Source organism: Dendropsophus ebraccatus, chromosome 5 (assembly GCF_027789765.1).
Source record: "Dendropsophus ebraccatus isolate aDenEbr1 chromosome 5, aDenEbr1.pat, whole genome shotgun sequence".
NCBI lineage: Eukaryota > Metazoa > Chordata > Amphibia > Anura > Hylidae > Dendropsophus > Dendropsophus ebraccatus.
In genome coordinates, this window is record NC_091458.1 from 19805777 (window position 1) to 19826261 (window position 20485).

At 46.2% G+C, this 20485-nt stretch overlaps 1 protein-coding gene across 1 annotated transcript; it reads left to right on the forward strand.

Annotated features, from left to right (window-relative positions):
• The first annotated feature begins 736 nt into the window (after nucleotides 1–736).
• On the forward strand, nucleotides 737–16489 carry CWC15 (CWC15 spliceosome associated protein homolog). The gene is made up of 7 exons (XM_069971974.1): nucleotides 737–845; nucleotides 3330–3471; nucleotides 4256–4368; nucleotides 9943–10025; nucleotides 11111–11218; nucleotides 15198–15316; nucleotides 16176–16489. The coding sequence occupies exons 2-7, from the start codon at nucleotides 3341–3343 to the stop codon at nucleotides 16303–16305; spliced, it is 684 nt and encodes a 227-aa protein (XP_069828075.1). The 5' UTR covers nucleotides 737–845; nucleotides 3330–3340; the 3' UTR covers nucleotides 16306–16489.
• The last annotated feature ends 3996 nt before the right edge of the window (nucleotides 16490–20485 follow it).

The window sequence follows — 20485 nt, forward strand, 5'->3', positions numbered from 1 at the left end:
CTATTAAGACATCTGGATACACGAGTATGCCCCGCAATTTAAGTGATGGCTACAATCAGATTGTGTAGAATTGAATATATGGGAATCTCCTGGCGATGTTTGCTGTATATTTATGGAAGAGTGCACTCAGGAGTGTGGGGCAGGCTCAGGAACCATTGTGAGGGGCCATTTGGCTGGGGTCTTCTGAAGGCCTCCATGGCTGCCATGATACTTCTCCTCTTACAGACGACATATGATAATACATTTAAGGGCTGTTCCAGCATAAAAGAAGTTTTACCTTTGGAATATAACTTTATTAAAGATTGTCTTTTTAAATTTTTACATTTACCAATGGCTGTTATGGGAACTGCTCAAGCCCTGGTGCCCACACACTTACATATCTCTAGTGCTGCTGTCTGTATTCTGATATACATATATATATATATATATATATATATATATATATATATATATATATAGTTGGCCATATATTAATATATAGGGGTTGATGTATAAAACTGTTGCCCATAGCAACCAATCACATCCCAACTCTCCTTTTGCTTTCTGCTGATACAAAGTGAAAGCAGCGCTGTGACTGGTGATTGGTTGCTATGGGCAGCAGTCCGTTTTTTTTATCCTCTAAATCTGCATCTTTATTAAAAAAAAATATATCATTCCAACTCTCATTGCGCTTTCACACTGCCCATCTCTAAGATGGCGGCGTAAAAGGACGGCCGTGACGTAATCACCCAGCGCCGGAAGAGTCTGCAGGTACGGCACCGCGTCGCTTTCTGTTGACGTCTTCAGGCTGATTCCGGTTTTTCATCAGCGCGGTGTTCCGGGCCGGAGAGACGGGAGCCTGCGGGGTATGTGTGTACCGGGGCTGTGTGTGGTTACTGCTCCACCGGTCTGTGCGTTATCTACCCTCAGTGTGAACGGGACGCCTATGTGTGTGGGTATATGTGCGGTTGGGTCTTGCCATCTCCTCTATGGATTTCTGGGACTTACGGTTCCACACATGCTGACTGCCTGTAGGTTGAGGCTTGTATGGTGTGTGGCTCTCCAGCTTCTGCCAACTACACCTCCTAGCATGTCCTGACAACTTGCTGGGACTTGTAGTCCCACAGATGCTTGGCTCCATCTAGCTCCTGGCTCTTATGCAAATATAGTGCAGACCTCTAGCTGTTCCAAAACTACATCTCCCAGCATGCCCTGCTAGCTTTGCTGGGACTTGTAGTCCCAACTTTGAACCTGTAGTTCATGGCCTGTGTGATTATAATGTTCTCCAACCTGTAACCCTGTTGCAGAACTACAACTCTCAGCATGAACTTGTAGGCTTTGGCTGTCAGGGCATGCTGGGCATTGTAGTTTTGAAAAAACTGGAGCGCTGCAGGTTGGATGACATTGCAGTAACCTGTTCTCATAGAGGCTTGTGGGGGTTTGTGGCCCATTTATAGTGGGTGGTGGGGATCTCAGCGTACAGAGCTGTCATACACTATGGGCAGTCAGCAGGTTGTAGTGCTGGGCATGTACTATGGGCAGTCAGCAGGTTGTAGTGCTGGGCATGTACTATGGGCAGCCAGCAGGTTGTAGTGCTGGGCATGTACTATGGGCAGTCAGCAGGTTGTAGTGCTGGGCATGTACTATGGGCAGTCAGCAGGTTGTAGTGCTGGGCATGTACTATGGGCAGTCAGCAGGTTGTGGTGCTGGGCATGTACTATGGGCAGTCAGCAGGTTGTAGTGCTGGGCATGTACTATGGGCAGCCAGCAGGTTGTAGTGCTGGGCATGTACTATGGGCAGTCAGCAGGTTGTAGTGCTGGGCATGTACTATGGGCAGCCAGCAGGTTGTAGTGCTGGGCATGTACTATGGGCAGTCAGCAGGTTGTGGTGCTGGGCATGTACTATGGGCAGTCAGCAGGTTGTGGTGCTGGGCATGTACTATGGGCAGCCAGCAGGTTGTGGTGCTGGGCATGTACTATGGGCAGCCAGCAGGTTGTAGTGCTGGGCATGTACTATGGGCAGCCAGCAGGTTGTAGTGCTGGGCATGTACTATGGGCAGTCAGCAGGTTGTAGTGCTGGGCATGTACTATGGGCAGTCAGCAGGTTGTAGTGCTGGGCATGTACTATGGGCAGTCAGCAGGTTGTAGTGCTGGGCATGTACTATGGGCAGCCAGCAGGTTGTAGTGCTGGGCATGTACTATGGGCAGTCAGCAGGTTGTAGTGCTGGGCATGTTTCAGGCACTTTATGTATTAGGGCTGGGTGATATGGCCAAAAAAATAAAATCTCAATTTAAATTTTTTTGGGGACAATTCTCAATGTATTTATTTTTTGCTAAATAAACAACATTTTTCTATTTTCAGCATCAGATACTAGTTTAATGCTGTTTGAGACAAGTGTATTGTGGAGGTATGGTGGATAAGGGCTGTAGTAGTACAGGTAAGGATGAGGGGTGTAGTAGTAGTACAGGTAAGGATGAGGGGTGTAGTAGTAGTAGTACAGGTAAGGATGAGGGGTGTAGTAGTAGTACAGGTAAGGATGAGGGGTGTAGTAGTGCAGGAACCGATGAGGGGCAGGGACATAGCTAGGAGCATCGGGCCCCATGAAATCTTTAAAACCTTGTGACTGCAGGGGGGGGGGAGAGCATGGGGCACACTGGGGGAAGGGAAGGCATGGTGCAGACCTGGGGGAGCAAAGGGCAGATTGGGGCAGGAGGGCCCATACCCGGTATTCCCTCCTCCCCCTCTGCCTGGGCACACACCTCCTGCACATGCGCTCCCCTCCTGGGCTGCGCATGGAGGTGCTAATTCTTGCTGCTGACTTGCCCCCATAGCAGGACAAATATCCCCTCCCAGCTGCACATGGAGGTCCCCGGAGGAGGCTGCAGGGGCTGAAGGATCGGGTGATAGTGTGGCTGCGGTCACTGGAGCTGTACAGCGGGATCAGAGGGCGCAATGCAGACCCCCGATCCCGCTGTACAGCTCCAGCACCCACAGCGACACTATCAGCCGATCCTTCAATCCCTGCAGCCTCCTCCGTGGACCTCCATGTGTGGCCGGGAGGGGAGCGCGTTTATTCGTCCTGCTATGGGGGCGGGTCAGCAACGGGGACAGAGGACGCTGCTGGGCGCTCTCCTTTCTCAGACTGTGCTTCAGTAGCTGGAGGCCGCGACTAACGTGCCTCACTCCCGGCCGCCCGCTCGACCGCCCGCATCCAATGTTTTTTTCTTTTTTTCAAAATCAAATTGATTCCCAAATTCTGGGCGAATTAATCAAATTAATTCGATTAATCGCCCAGGCCTAGTATGTATACATTATTACTGACCGCTGCCTTCTTCTGTTTATGACTCAGCTGCTTAGAGGATGACGACCGCCGCAAGGCCAACGTTTGAGCCAGCCAGAGGTGGCAGAGGAAAAGGAGAAGGAGACCTTAGTCAGCTTTCTAAGCAGTATTCTAGCAGAGACCTTCCATCACACACAAAGATCAAATACAGGTATTATATTACATCCTATATAAGTGAATGAGTCAGAGGAACTGTGGCCTTAAAGGGGTTATCCAGGATTAGAAAAAACAGCTACTTTCTTGCAAAAACAGCCCCTTCCCTGTCCACAGGCTGTGTGTGATATTGCAATTCAGCTCCATTCAGTTCAATGCAAATAAGCTGCAATACCTGTGCACAAACTGGTGCTGTTTCTGGAAGAAAGTGGCCATCTTTTTCTAATGCTGGACAAGGGGATTTCTAAAACTTCAATATATCCTAAGGATCTATATCAGTTCTTTTTCCCAGCTCACATGCCACATAGTGGTTTCCAGGCACGGACCTGTCCAGTATGGGAGAACTTTTGGCATGTCGTAGAGACATATTATAAACATGTCAAAAGTTCTGATCGGTCCAGGCCTGAGTGTTCATATCTGTACTGATCAGGAGAATGAGTGAAGAGAGGACCGCACTGCAGCGCATCCTCTCCCCGCTCTGTAAGAGGAGAGTTGGCTCCATAGACTGACTTACGAGCCAGCGTGTCTTTTCCCTATTGGTATGGGTGTGAACACTCAGACACTGGCTGATCAGAACTTTTGGCATGTCTCTACGGTATGTCTCTATGTCAAGTCAAAGGTTTTCCCAAACAACAGGTACACTTTAATACTGGTTATTACATAGCTGCATACCTCATTATACAGCAGGGAAGTATTGTTATTATCAAAGTTAAGACTCCCTCTCTATATGTGGACATGTGAGTTGCAGTCAGGATCTGTGACTTTGCTGTGTGTATTTGTAGACAGACCACCCAGGATGCCCCCGAGGAGGTGAGAAGCCGCGACTTCAGGAGGGAACTGGAAGAGAGGGAGCGCGTTGTTGTCAGAGACAAGAACAGAGACAGGCCGCCCAGAGGTACACCCTGAAGCTCTTTATCACATGTAATAAAATGGTCACTATTAGAGATGAACGAACCTCGAGTACTCTCAGGGGTGTCATGTAATTACTGGTGGCTGAGGAAGTTGGATGCCTATCGCTGTATCCATGTGTTTCAGGACTCCCTAGGGCTGCATCCAACTTCATCAGCCACCGGTAATCAAATGCTGCACCCGAGCGTGCTCAAGGTTTGTTCATCTCATTGTCACTATGTACACTGATACAGCCTCTAGGGGGCACTGCCAACAGGAATATACTAATATAAACTGCATCCTGATTCTACCTCCCCTCACCAGGGGGACTGCAGGAGGACACATACTTTATAGCTTTTTCAGATCCGTACAGTAATACCTCTGTTCTCGAACGTGATCTGCTCTGGAAGGCTGTTCCAGAACCAAGCTGTGTGTTCCCGTAGCGCCAGCCGCCCTCCCCACCACTCACCCCACCACAGCATTCACCTGGCACCACTGCTGCTTCTCCCTGCCGCGGGGAATACCTCTGCTAGCCTGCCCCAGCTGCGGGCACCCATCTCCAGTCTGCCAGCTCTGAAGCACGGTACCTGGCGATCTGGACATGGGTGCCCATAGTTGGTGCAGCTGTCAACCACATTGTCTGTCATGTGCCGGCTGCTGTTAAAACTCGACTTTCCAGTAACAGTCAGCTGAACAACACAATACCGTCAGCCGAACAAAACTTCAGGGGGAAATTTTGTTTGAATGCCAAAGTCTTTGAACTCCCAAGGTATTACTGTATATGATATGACTTCTCTACACCACCACTGCTTGATACAAGGCCCCAATATTGGTATAGAATGAACTGTTGTTGTTGTTGTTGTTGTTGTTGTTATTATTATTATTATTATTATTATTATTATTATTATTATTATTAAAAGAAATCTTAAAGAAAAATTCCATCCATTCCCCTAAAAAATAAAAACTACTTGCACATTAAGGAATCAGTAGTGGCTTCCTTTCTGTCTATTTTATGCCCAGTCTGGCTGCTGTTAGTGCCCACCACATGCTGATTCCTGCTTGTTCTTCCTATTTAAATAGTTGTCAGTGCCTACCACTCCCAGCATGCCTCACTACACTGTCAGTCTCCCCACTTCAATCTCCACCCACTCTCCGCCCTCTATAGCTATTCTTACTTGCCTGCCCCACTGTACCTAATTGTGGAATAATGAAGAAATACTACTACCACCATCATGCCTTATAATTGGCATATGATGATGGTTGTAGTTATGCAAACCTGAGAGCCACAGCTTGTAGCTCTGCAAGCTGAGACTTTCCAGTTTTCATAACTTTTACCTGTCTTCCTGCTACTGATCTGGCAAGTTCATCACTCCGTGGGCACTGACTTAGTTGACTGGCATCCAGGGAGTGGGAACACACAAGAAGTCACTGTGTTGCCCATGCTGAATCTCCCCTGAGGCTGCGGTGATGGACGCCACTAACAGCCAGGCTCTTCTGTGTGCTCGTAGGTCTCCTATCCATCACAGGCTCTTATAGCTCAGAAATGGTGTGCTACATGGCTACCAGTAAGAGGGCTGCCAGCCTCGCACACCGCCTAGTCACAGAGTTTGTTGAGCACTCTGAGCAGAGTTTGTAGAGTTCTGGAGTGCCCACCCAGAGGTCGTTGCGGTGTGTGGGGCTGGCAGCGCGGCGATGCAGGACAGAGGTCCCTCCTCCATCCTGTACCAGTGCAGTTGGTCACCGAGGAGATCCCGGGTTACTTGTCCTCTGCTCACACCAGGGATCTGTCATGTGTGCCGCACTGTTTTTATTGTTATTGCCAGGACAACAATTACCGGTTTTCCCATAGGGATAAAACTTAGCTTTTATTTTTTAATCTTTAATAATAATAAGGACAAACGTAGTAATCGTGATATTTATATACAGTGCTAATTATAAAAATAGTCGTGCTTGGGATATAGCAGTAATAGTATGAGGTTAGTGTAGTATAGATGTTGTGCTATGCATATGCAGACTGGTACGTTCCCAGTACGTGTGTAGTATGGTGGGTTAATCAGGCAGTTAAGGGGTTACTCCACCTCTCTTATGGCTGCCTTGATTGCACCTAGCTGCAGATCTGTGTAATAGCACTTGTAAAATTAACAATGTAACAGTTTTAGAGGGGTCCTTAAGATCTCGATAGAGATACAATGTTGTTTCAGACCGCCGGCCAGTCTGGCAACAAGAAGGAACGCTCGTATATTATAGTGTGGCTTTGTCAGTGTTCTACATCAGTATGTAAGATATAGATGTAGTGCTACACTGCGTTCACATATGCCGTAGTTTCTGTGTACAGACTCTTCACCGCTGTCAGTGTCTGTGTGCAGTTTGACTGGTGACAGTATTATGACCGGTAGTTAACTGATAAAACTACAGGCTATATACATTGTCATTTCATGGGTGATGGGCAAGGATGCGCTTCGGGGTTTGGCAGCGGGCAGCTTGCCCGATGACCCAGAACGTGCTATCCTGCTCAGTATGTAGAGTGGCGTGCACGCACCAGTAAATGGGGACCTACGGGATGAGACCCGTGGTCGAGGTGTATGCCGTTGTCACTCTATCATGTCTACACTCTGCTTTGTGATCGCTATTTCGAAGCTGATACAGGGTACTGGATATATCTGTCAAATCCTCCAAGCACTGGCTATATTAAAATTTCGTGCCTTTATGTGTGCCGCACTGCACAGACAACAGCCCGGAATTTAGTGTGGGGGACAGGAGGGAGAGCATCGGGATGATGTGACATGTGAATAAGTTTCATCCCGGTGACTCTTTTACCCTCCCTCTACTCATGCCGGAGCTGCTATCCTGTGTGCAGTTGCTGCTGGGAGAAGAGGATGCGGCTCCTGCTGACCCGGCTGTCCTAGCAGTGGTGGCCCCGGTAACCCTCATACTGGTAGCCATGTAGCCATCACTCCATATGTGCAGCCCTTGCACAGTCCATAACTCCGGGAGGGGTCCATGTCTCTCAGGCATAAGAGAGCGGGGCTGTTAGGTCACGGCCACTTCCTCTGTCTCTGTGCTGGAGACAAGTGTATTGTGAGACAGGGGAAGTGGGAAGAGCAGCATACACGCCCCCAGGTTCATGCCCAACTCCACAAAGATAACATTACACAGGACATGTCACGGCCCCAAGATGGTGCCCACATAGGCAGTGTGACGTGACGACATAGTTTTAGATAGGACTACAAGATTTCCTGTGGCTGTTTTGTGTAATCACAAAAAACATGATTAGTGTCTATTGACCATTCATATAAATTTGGGGGGGCAATACAATACTTTAACCCTCTCCCGCCGCCGCACTGTTATTTAACCCTTTCCCGCACGAGGACGTAACTGTACGTCCTCGCGCGGGTGCAGGGCGTTCAGAGCGGGGCCGCGCGGCGACCCCGCTCTGAACCACGGCGGTCCAGGGTGCCGCTTGTAGCCCGGGACCGCCGGTATTAGCGGGCACGGTCTGATCGCCATGCCCGCTAATAAAGTAATCAGATACAGCTGTCAAACATGACAGCTGCATCCGATTACCGGATACAGCGTTTCCCTGGTGTCTAGTGGCAAAGATCGCTCCTCCGGGACGTTGTCCCGGAGGAGCGATCTCCGTGTGTGCTGCCGGCCGGGGACCGCTCCAAGATGGCGCCGTCCCCGGCTCGGCATTCGTTTGTTTTCGGCTGCAGCAGCCGAAAGCAAAGGAGTGCCGATCTCATTGATCTTTGCTGTATAACTATACAGCAAAGATCTCAATGAGAGATCAAAGTATATATACTAGAAGTCCCCCAGGGATAACCCTAACCCCAGGGGGAACAACCCTAACCCCAAGGAGGCTTCTAGTATATGTGTAAAAAAATAAAGTGTTGTTGTCAATAAAAAGCCCCCTCCCCTTATAAAAGTCTGAATCACCCCCCTTTTCCCAGGTTATAAATAAAAGTAAATAAACATGTTTGCTATCGCCGCGTGCGTAATCGCCCAAACTATTAATTAATCACATTCCTGATCTCGCACAGTAAACGGCGTCAGCGCAAAGAAATCCCAAAGTGCAAAATTGCGCATTTTTGGTCGCATCAAATCCAGAAAAAATTTAATAAAAAGCGATCAAAAAGTCGCATATGCGCAATCAAGGTACCGATAGAAAGAGCACATCATGGCGCAAAAAATGACACCTCACACAGCCCCATAGATCAAAGGATAAAAGCGCTAGGGAAAAGTCTGGGAATGGAGCGATTTTAAGGAACGTATATTTGTTAACAATGGTTTGAATTTTTTACCGGCCATCAGATAAAAGAAAAGTTATACATGTTTTAATCGTAACGACTTGAACATATAAAACATGTTTTAGTACATTGGAAAAAGTTTTTCCATAGGACACACGGCGTTAAAACACAATCCCCCCCCCCCCCCCCCCCCCCCAAAGAAAAAGAATTGTGTTTTTTTTTTTTTCAATTCCACTGCGCATATAATTTTTTTTCTGGTTTCGCAGCATATTTTATGCAAAAGTTCAGCCTGTCATTGCAAAGTACAATTAGTGACGCAAAAAATAAGGGCTCATGTGGGTCTGTAGGTGTAAAAATGCGAGTGCTATGGCCTTTTAAGCACAAGGCGGAAAAAACGAAAACGCAAAAACGAAAATAAGCCTGGTCCCTGCCCTTATATAAACCTGCCCTCATAACAGGGTCTCATTCCTTATATGATGAAAGAGCTATTGGTAGCAAAAATGGGAATATATACCATAGTTCACACTGCTAGCATGTACTTTCTTCTGCCGCCATGTGATGTGCTATTTATTCATTACACAACATGTCGCGAAGCCAAAATTGTGCTAAAATACATGGTCAAAAGCAGAACCTGCTCAAAGCGTACTCAAGGCTGTGTTCCCCTAGCTGAGCCCTCCAGCTATTGCAAAACAAAAATTCCCATCATGCCCTGACAGTTGTACTTCTGCAGCAGCCTGAGAGCCACAGGATGGAGATCATGAAACTAAGGGTATGTGCACACTGAGAAAAAAAACATGTGGAGGACTTGCGGCAGATTCCACCCCTCGTCCCCCACGCACTTCCACTTCACTGTGCCAGACTGGAAAGAATACACAACTTGCTGCAGGACATACAGCAGCTGATACGTACTGGAACACTGGAGATTTTTAAATAGAACTTATTACAAATCTATATGACCAGTTGATTTGAACTTTTTTCCCCCTCCGGGGTACCCCTTTAAATAGTCAGGCTTTAGCATTTTCGTAGCATAGTTTGTGTATCCATTGGTGTCAGGGAATAGAAAACGTCATTGTTCATTTACAGAGGATGACACACTTCTGGTCATGTGATGGATACAGGGTACAGTGCAGGTATCAGACGTGTCATGTGACAAGCCATGTTCCTCTGTGTCAGTCACATGACCAGGGATTTTTATTCTTTTCCCAAAAGTTACTAAAGATTTTTCCAATGTAATAACCGCAATCTGAGATCTTTATGTGATTTTTGTTTTTTTTAATAAAATCTTCAATCTCTTTAATTAGTTGTTAAACCAGATTCATTTTTTTCCCTTTCAGAGCACACGTCATCTGTGTCCAAGAAGCCGCGTCTAGACCAGATCCCAGCAGCCAATCTAGATGCAGATGATCCCCTGACAGATGTACGTATTCCTCCTCCCTCCCTTTTGTTGACTACACTTCAACTTTAGGTCAAAGAAAAATCACAACGGTTTCATGCAGGATCCAAAACTACAATTCCCATCATGCCTGGACAGCTAAAGCTTTGGCTCTCCAGGCATGATGGGAATTGTAGTTTTGCAACAGCTGGAGGGCCAAGGTTCCCTACCCCTTGATTTACATGCTTATCCAGTGGATAAGATTAGTTCTTGCTAGATAACACATGCTGTAAACACATAGGGGGAGATTTATCAAACATGGTGTAAAGTGAAACTGGCTCAGTTGCCACTAGCAACCAATCAGATTCCATCTTTCATTTTCCAAAGAGGAATGAAAAATGGAATCTGATTGGTTGCTAGGGGCAACTGAGCCAGTTTCACTTTACACCATGTTTGATAAATCTCCCCCAGAATCTGTAATGTAATGTACATGATCCCCTTTGAGGATTAAAGGTGGTTTCCCACTCACGGAACTGATGGCATAAGGCTATTATATGGTGTCACTTCTTAAAGTGGTATTTCCATTTGTGAAAGACATGGGAGATCTCTGGTGTATGCCATCACGTTAGGACTGGTCCACGACCTAGACTGGTCCTGAGAGTGAAAGGCAAAGCAACGTCCCCTCCACTCTTTCTGCCCGCAACCCAGCACCCTGATCTCTCTGTACAGGTAACCAAAGCTACTCCTTTATTCTGAGGAGAAGTCTCAGAGGATCACCCCCCCCCCCACACACACACACACACACACACACAGTCATGGCATCCCTTTCAGATGGGAATATCGCTTATGGTGTATACTGCCTTAGTAGTACATCATAATGTTACACCCCTTCAATGTTTATACATCAGCCACACTATTGATGTTCAATGGAAAAATATATATTCTAAATATATAGAATTGTTCAGTGTGACGGTAACATTCAGGGTTTAGCAGTACTTCTCTCTCTCTGTATGGAGTCTCCCCTGGGGCTGCGGAGGGTGCACAGGCAGCTTAGAGGGTTCCCATTAGCCTCCAGGGTTGCTTCTGTGTGAATTGAGACCTTAAAGTCTGTTTTTGGCTTTTCCCCTTAGGAAGACGAAGACGACGATTCGGATGAGGACAGCGATGATGACACCGCAGCCCTCCTGGCAGAACTGGAGAAAATAAAGAAGGAACGGGCAGAGGAGCAGGCCCGCAAGGTGAGTGGCAGGGGCTGCTACATCCCCTATGGGTGAAAAACAACATCTCAGAATATAATAGACATCAGTGCGTAGAAATCCGGCAGCGCTTTTACTTGGATCTGATTCTCATGAATTGGCCACTTGTTTGTGTTGTCTGGAAAGGTTTGTGCCACTTTCAGCCCATATTACCTGGAGGAGTTCGATATGACGCTCTTATGTGTCTGTCCAAGTGCTAGCAGACCCCAGAGTGTCATCCCTGACTTGTCCAGGCGATCTGGACACTTTGCAAGCAGCACCAATGTTTCCAGACAGAACAAATCCACTGACCATTCTCAGATTTGTGCACAGGTACAGAGATTCCTTATTTGATGTTTGTTTGCTTTTCCTATTGGAAGTTAATTCCTAAGTTAAGCGTGACTAGTGTTTTGGGTAAGGGGCCTATGACAACCCTTCTGAGCACACATGTTGATCTGCATCTACTAAATGGTTCCTGGCAATAGAAATGGTCAGTGGTGATAGCAATTGTACACAAGAACAGGAAGGCAGGTGTGTAGTCATCTAGTCAGCTGCTGAGCCTGACGTCATCCGGAGCGAACAGTGGCCATGGCTGCCCAATGCCGATTACGCTAGGTTCACACTGCGTTTTTGCAATCCGTTTTTTTCATTTGTTTTTTTTGCAAAAAACGGATGAAAAAAACGGATGCATTTGTGTGCATCCGTTTTTCTATTGACTTCCATTGTAAAAAAAAAAAAAACGGATCCGTTTTTTTTTTAACGGACGCAAAAGTAGTGTCAGCTACGTTTTTGTGTCCGTCAAAAAAATGGATCATTAGCCGAGTCCAGGCAGCCATCTGAAGCTGTAAAAAGCGAGCAGTGTATGGCGTCAGTACTGGCAGCACCAGATTAGGTGCAGAGATGGGCGAACCTGACGAAAGTTTGGGATGGCACAAACCTGAACGATCTGCATTTGAATCCTGCTGCCTGAGGAAGGTGGATGCAACCTGAGGACTGCCTGAAAAATGTGGATCCACCTTCTCCAGAAAGCGGGATTCAAATGCCGATCGTTTTGGTTTGTGCTATCCCAAACTTTCGTCAGGTTCGCCCATCTCTAGTCACGAGGCAACGGTTCTATTTGACAGGTGGGAATACGGTCATAATGGCAGGAGATTCCTTTCTATGGAGCCACGGCAAGGACAGGCTATTACCCTGGAGAACCACGTTACATTGCACATTTAGCTGCTGACTTTAGAGGGCGCTGTAGTGCATGGAAAATATGTAGGACCTCCGTCTCCATGACAGACACAATGCAAGCAGGCCTGACTTCATGCTCTGTCCCCGCCACATTCATGGTGCAAGTTTAGTGGGAAATGCTTTCTTAGTATGGGCCGAGCTTATTTATAGGGGGAGATTTATCAAACATGGCGTAAAGTGAAACTGTCTCAGTTGCCCCTAGCAACCAACCAGATTCCACCTTTCATTTTCCAAAGAGTCTGTGAGGAATGAAAGGTGGAATCTGATTGGTTGCTAGGGGCAACTGAGCCAGTTTCACTTTACGCCATGTTTGATAAATCTTCCCCATTGACGGTTTAGGTGTTGTACCTTCCTTATTTCTGGAAATGTATTTCTAGTCTCTGCAATGTGTAGGGAGAGAAACAAGGTTTTACATTTATTTTTATTTGATCCAAGTGGTTTTCTTGCTATTATTCTTTCCTGCACCAGGGGGCAGTGTTTAATCTAATTTAGATTTGAAAGAGAAGTCCGGGCTTTTGGCTGAGTGGGCCCGACTATTTCTACACAGATACCTAATATTAGAGGGACAGGTTTAATGTTATGGCTAATGGGGTTAATACCTTTTGTGCAACTTGTGTGGTGCAGTCACTGACTGAGACCAATGCCAGGAAGGTTTCAGACACAACTCTGCAGTCGGATGCTCACTAATGTCATTGAATAAACTGAGGTATATATCCTTTTACTTTGTGTTAAAAAAAAAAATAAAAAAAAATATATATATATGCGCGCTCGATGGCTTTGCTTCTGTACATAATGTATATCACCTGACTATGGGCTGTGGAGTACATACACAAGGGGGGGGGGGGTGTCTCCATAGCAAACATTTGTATAGGACGCTCCTCAGCAGAGGTCAGTATGCAGCTGTAATCTAAGGGCATAGAGGAGAGGGGGTGAAATGGGCCACGATTATGGGGCAGGTTGGTCTCATTCCCTGTATAATCCTGCACAGATTCAGTAACAGAGGTCATGTGATCCACCATGGCTGCTCCCCCTCTCTCCCTTCCTTTATGGTAGGACGCCCTTGACTATCAGTCTATAACCCTGAGCTCCATGATGGTGATCGCCCCATGACACCCAGATATCCTCAGTGCTTTAGAGGTTAATTTCCTTTGCCGGTCACTTAAAACCGGCAGATGAAAGCGCTTCCTCCTTCGGAGATAATGTAATCTCACAGCGACCTGTTCTGCACATTACATATAGATGACAGGCGTGGACGGTGCAGGGGCTGCCGCTCACGTCACTGGAGTAACCAGCACTATGTACAGGGTCTCCAGGGCATCCTCGCAGGGCTCCGACTTTGGATACAAAGGCATAGACTGGTAGTGATGGCTTTGTGAATGGGGCTGATGTGCAGTACCAGATGTGGCCATTGGACAAGAGTGGCGCTATTTCTTGCAGAATTCGAGCAGACCATTATTGCTAATCCTGGAGGAATGTGTGAAAGTTCTTGGATGAGACCATCTCGGCTCCGCTATGTTAGCATAGACGTGTAATAAGATGATTTTAGTCTCTTCTTCCTCGGCTCATTAAGAGGTAATTACATCTCTGCCGAGCGACGTCCTCACAGGGCACAGGATCTGGGTCAGGCCGGGTGACACACAGAGCGCAGAGCTTCTTACTAACGTCAGAAGAAAGCGCCCCGGGCCATGGATTATTTATATATGAGGGGAGGGCCACATCACAGAGGAGAAATCTATCTCTAATCCTCCCGATTGTTCAGGGACATGAGACGTCCTGTGTGCCTGGGCTGTAGTTAGACCCCACCAGCAGAATAGTGAGTGCAGCTCTGGAGTTATAGCACAGGATGTAACTCAGGATCAGTAATGTAATGTATGTACACAGTGACCCCACCAGCAGAATAGTGAGTGCAGCTCTGGAGTTATAGCACAGGATGTAACTCAGGATCAGTAATGTAATGTATGTACACAGTGACCCCACCAGCAGAATAGTGAGTGCAGCTGTGGAGTATAATACAGGATGTAACTTAGGATCAGTAATGTAATGTATGTACACAGTGACCCCACCAGCAGAATAGTGAGTGCAGCTCTGGAGTATAATACAGGATGTAACTCAGGATCAGTACAGGATCAGTAATGTATGTACACAGTGATCCCACCAGCAGAATAGTGAGTGCAGCTGTGGAGTATAATACAGGATGTAACTTAGGATCAGTAATGTAATGTATGTACACAGTGACCCCACCAGCAGAATAGTGAGTGCAGCTCTGGAGTATAATACAGGATGTAACTCAGGATCAGTACAGGATCAGTAATGTATGTACACAGTGATCCCACCAGCAGAATAGTGAGTGCAGCTGTGGAGTATAATACAGGATGTAACTTAGGATCAGTAATGTAATGTATGTACACAGTGACCCCACCAGCAGAATAGTGAGTGCAGCTCTGGAGTATAATACAGGATGTAAAGGCTGTGTGTGGCATCTGCTCTAGTATCGGCCGTGTTCGGTGTGAATATTTTGCACATAAAATGAAGTAAGAATCTTCTACAATCTCTCGTCTCCTCCTTATGAGCAGGTTAATAATAATTCTATCTGTCGTATGATAATCTTATTCTGCTATCTCCCAGTGAGCTGGAGGCGGCGCATCACTGGATATAGTGAATAGTTTCTGACACTCTGCACCTACTCTGTATTCTCTAACCCTCCCACCCCCGGGGTGCCCCCTAATGTATATATGTTTAATAAAAGGAACTAGAGCAGAAAGCTGAAGAGGAGAGGATCCGTATGGAGAACATTTTAAGTGGCAATCCCCTCCTGAACCTCACCGCACCCGCCGTGGCTCAAGCAAGCTTTAAGGTGAAGCGGAGGTAAGTCCTGTATGGATGAGGAGGTAATAACCATGTAAAGCACCAGCCTTATTCTCTGTGCTGTGTGACTTAGAAACCGTCACAGTCTCTACTGACAGCGCCATGTAAAGACTGTGTGTCAGGTGTGTTACTGGGGGACACAGTGGTGACGTCCTCCACCATTGGCTGACCGTAATAGTGCCTATTATTAAAGGGGGAACATCAGCTTTTTGTTTCTTCCTTCAAATCAGCTGGTGTCAGAAAGTTATATAGATTTGTAAATTACGTCTATTTAAAAATTTCCAGTCTTCCAGTACTTACGAGCTGCTGTATGTCCTGCAGGAAGTGGTGTATTCTTTCCAGTCTGACACAGTGCTCTCTGCTGCCACCTCTGTCCATGTCAGGAACTGTCCAGAGCAGCAGCAAATCCCCATAATCTGTGGATAACCCCTTTTATATTGTATACGGTAGATAGGCTAATGGTATGATATGGTAAGAGAAGAAGGCTTGGTAGTATTGTGCATATTACAAAAATGAAGACTGGTTCTGTACTGTAGACCCTCTGTGCTGCTGTGGGATTTTCCCATGAGACACCCGATTCTCCTCTGTAATATGGCCGAGGGTTTTATCGGGGCCCATATCGTCTATGCCAGGGATAGGGAACCTTGGCTCGGCAGCTGTTGCAAAACTACAACTCCCAACATGCCTGGACAGCCAAAGCTTTAGCTTTGGCTGTCCAGGCATGATGGGAGTTGTAGTTTTGCAACAGCTGGAGAGCCAAGGGTCCCTATCCCATTCTATAGCCAGTGTATTACTGCTCTGTAATGTACACATAACCCAATGACCCTCTATTCACCGCGCCATGTGTTTCCCCCCTCAGGTGGGACGATGACGTCGTGTTCAAAAACTGCGCCAAGGGCGTGGACGAGATGAAGAAGGAGAAGAGATTCGTCAATGACACGCTGCGCTCCGAGTTCCATAAGAAATTCATGGAGAAGTATATTAAGTAGTACAGTTTTATGTGCTCCGGCTCAAAGACGTGGAGAATTTTTTTTTTTTTAACCCCTGAAGACTGCGGACATGATTTCCTGATCTCCCCACCAGTATCATTCAGGAGGATTTGTTGTGTGTCGCCCCCTGTCTTGTACTTGCATGTTCTATGTGAATAAAAGGCTCATTGGTTTTCTTTTTTTATTCTTTTTTGTGTTTATTTTGTGTACATGTCAATGTCTGATATTAAACTGTTGGTGCTGCTGCTGTCCAGTGTTCTACGTTGTGTCATTCAGTGCCGTAAAGTGAACCTGTCCTGCTGAAAATGACGTCTGATCCGCCACCCCCGTGTTATAGAGCAGGAGGAGCGGAGAATATTCATATGTAGTTCAGTAACAAAAGTTCTTGTATAACTAGTAGTAATGGCTTAGGAGTCCAGTGGGCGGTCCTACTCAGGAAGTCTGCTTTTTTAGTCTTTTTTTTTTTTTTTTTTTTTTTTTTTTTTTTAATAACTTGAGTTTAGGTTTAGGAGGAGTCTATTAGTTGATCCTATTCAGTGGTTGACAGCTACTTTGGGCCTATAATAAAACTAGTAAAGTAAAACATGTTACCTATACATTGAACTTTTTGTTTACTTTGTGTAAGAGTCCAGTGGGTGGTCATACTCGGTCACATAAGTGTTCATGCATTGATGGCTGTGACTGGATTCTTAAAGGGGTACTCTACATCTCACCAATCAGTAAGAACCTGGCCAAGGAGAAACAACAAAACTGACATCCTCCTGAGCAGTATAGAGGAAAGGAAACACGGTTGTTTCATCTCTCTCTTTCTAATCTGTCTATGTAGATGGATAGACAGAAATGAGATGATAGAAGATAGATATTTTGTTTACAGTGTAAAACAGAAGCAGTTTGAGCCAGTGATGGGCAGGTACTACAAGATGGGATGGATACTTGGTAGTCGGCTCTGAGGTGCAATGCATGCTGGAAGATGTAGTTAAGAAAAACTTGTAACTCTGAAACAGCAGCAGGTAGACATACGGGAGATAGTTTGGGAGAGTTTATTTTTTTTTTAGCTCTTAGATGGAATACCCCTTTAAAGGGGTATTCCCCCCCCCCCCAAGAGCTAAAAAAAATGAAATGCTCCCAAACTTAGCTGGCCTTACTCACCAATTCCCCCTGAGTATTTTGAGACGTCTCCCATCTTTCTAGCTGCTGCCGTTCCTGAGTTACAACTTTTTCTAAAACATGGTCTATATCCAAGATAGGAAACTACATTTCCCATCATGCAATGCTTCTGCCTGATGATGGTGAAGTAGCAGAGCTGAGACAATGAAGGAGATGATGACAGTGTAGCAGAACTGAGATGGCTGTGTCGGTGTAGCAAAGCTGAGTTGGAAGTGACGGTGTAGCAGAGCGGAGTTGGCGGGGACGCCGATGTAGCAGAGCGGAGTTGGCGGGGACGCTCCCGATTGTGAGGGGCGGAGCTTGCCGTGGGTGATTGCGGGCGGGGGGCGGAGCTTGCCGCGGGTGAGTGCGGAGGCTATGCTGCGGGTGAGTGAGGGATGCCATTGGGGGGGGGGGGGGGCAGTCGGTTGTGGGGCTGTGTGCTGTGGGTGAGTGCTGGACGCTGCTGCCGGGAGGCTCTGGACACAGGGGGTGAGCTCTGGGCTGGGGGTGACCGGGTGGCTGCTGTTAGTTAGCTGCGCTGATCACTGTCTCCCTCTCTAACAACAGCCACCGCATCAGTGATCTCAGTCACTTCACTGTGCTGGGACAGAGGACACGTGATGCCGACACGGAGGGTGGGGGCCAGGAGCAGGGAGCGTGTCGGAGTGGACTGAGGTCTGATAATTCTCTGCAATCCATGGAGGTGAATGCAGCTGGATAACAGCAAAACTGTGCCGAATCCGTAATAACTTTATATTGGAAAGATGGAAAGCTACGGGTGGGCAGCGTATTAATGCAAAAATAATTTTGGGGGGAATACCCCTTTAAGTCCAGAATCGCAGTCATTATAATTTTACTAACAATATATAAGGGGATGTCTGCTTGTGGTTGCCTATACACACTTGTTGCTGCATGTAGAAGCAAGTCTATCCCTTGACTATCCCCTGATGGGAAATCTGTCAATTGGAGTTCTTTGTCCCTGCAGTGCCACCACAGGAGAAGTACAGCATTACACTGTGCCACATCTATAGGTTGTCTGTGTAATATAGGACCGGTCAGAAATGTGTGCTCTTAACTGGACAATTCCTTTAATGTTACTCTCCAAGCTTTAATACAACGTGTAGTAATAATCAGATCCTGGGATATGTGACAAACCGTTCAAAGAGGTTATAGAGTATTAAAAAATAAATAGCTGCTTTCCTGCAGAAACAGCGCCACTCTTATCTTGTGTTTGAGAGTAATATTGTAGCTCATTTCAAGGTAATAAAAATGCACTGGTAATCCAACCATTCATGAGGAGATGGCAGAAAAGCAGATCCTGTTACGTCTCTTACATCTAGAGATGAGCGAACTTACAGTAGTAACGAAGCAATGCTCCAGGTGCCTGGAAAAGCTGGATGCAGTCCTGGAAAACTAGGAGTGCATCCAGCTTTCCCGGGAACCTGGAGCGAAGTTTGAAAGCTGATGGCAGAGTGTAATGAGTGTTTGCTCATCTCTACTCGTGTTATGTGCAATTTTAATGCATCCAAACTCTGTATAGGGAAGCAAACAGCATTATCATAGGGATCTATGGTACTGTTGGGGCCAAGATAAGCATGTGTAACACTGGTGCAATAGTCAGCCAATCCAACCTTTTGTTAGAACATCAGCATTTTAGAATGCCTTTTGGCCACAATTTCCTGCCCAGCTGTGTGTATAAGAAAGCAAACTAACATCATCATTATTATAGAGTTCTTTGATGCTGTTAGGACCAAGATAAGCAGGTTTAACAATGATAGACAAATGTATGGCAGTATTTTGTATGTGTACACTGTCTTGTCCAGCTGTGTGTATAATGAACAACATTATCGTAGGGATCTGTGATGCTGTTTGAGTCAAGATAAGCAGGTGACGTAATGCTTAGTCAATCCTTACCTAGTCTTGTTTATTAGGCTATGGCTAGATTTGTCCTCCAGCTAGGTTTCATGTAATGTGTCGGCATTTTATAGCAACATGTGGCCACAAGTCTTTGCCCTGCCATGTGTATGAAGAAGGAAGGCAACCTTATTATAGGGGTCTAAAATGCTGTTTGGGCAAAGATAAGCAGGCTAAACAATAATGCACAACACCACTCATCGTTGTGTATAACGAAGCGAAAAAACATCAGAGGTGTATGATGCTGTTTGACACAAGATAGACCACCTAATGGCCACATAGGGACCTGTGACACTGTTTGGACCAAAATAAGCAAGTGTAACACTGACACAAAACACTGTTCTACCTATGTCTATGTGTATACTGTCTATTAGGAAGCAAACCATGTTATTTTAGGGATCTATGACCCTGTTTGGGCCAAAATAAGCAGGTGTAACACTGATGCAAAACTCAGCAAAACTTACCAGTGTCTATGTATATGTTTCCTGACTGTGTGTATAATGAAGCAAACTACATTATCATTCCCTTACGGTCCACAGCGTCACAATAATGGGGTATTCTTGCCCCTGTGTGCTAGGCAGGACTATGGAATTTTTACTAGTACAAATAAAGTTTTAATAATTTAAAGTAATTAGCCCCTCCTCCCTCTAGGATAAGAGGAGGTGGACCCCCCCCCCACAGCAGTGAGTTCCTCAAATTCTCGAGTTCCTACAAGATATATTCGATAAGGGATTATCACCCAGTACCCTGAGGGTTCAGTTGGCAGCGTTATCGGTTTTCCTACAAAAGAAACCTTTACAGATTCAAGAGGTGAAGAATTTTACCAGGTCAATCACCAGGTTACGTCCCAGGGTCTGTAGACCCGTGAATCCGCGGGACTTGTCTCTAGTATTAAAAGCTTTAACCAAAGAACCTTTCGAGCCACTACAATCTTCATCTCTTAAGATGCTTACCTTGAAAACCTTCTTTCTCCTGGCCATAACATCGGCCAAGAGAGTAGGAGAACTTCAGGCGTTCGCCGCTACAGAACCCTATACTACCTTTTTTGAAGACAAGTTGCTTCTAAAATATTTGCCAAATTTTACTCCTAAGTATCCGTCCTTCAATTTAAACCAGA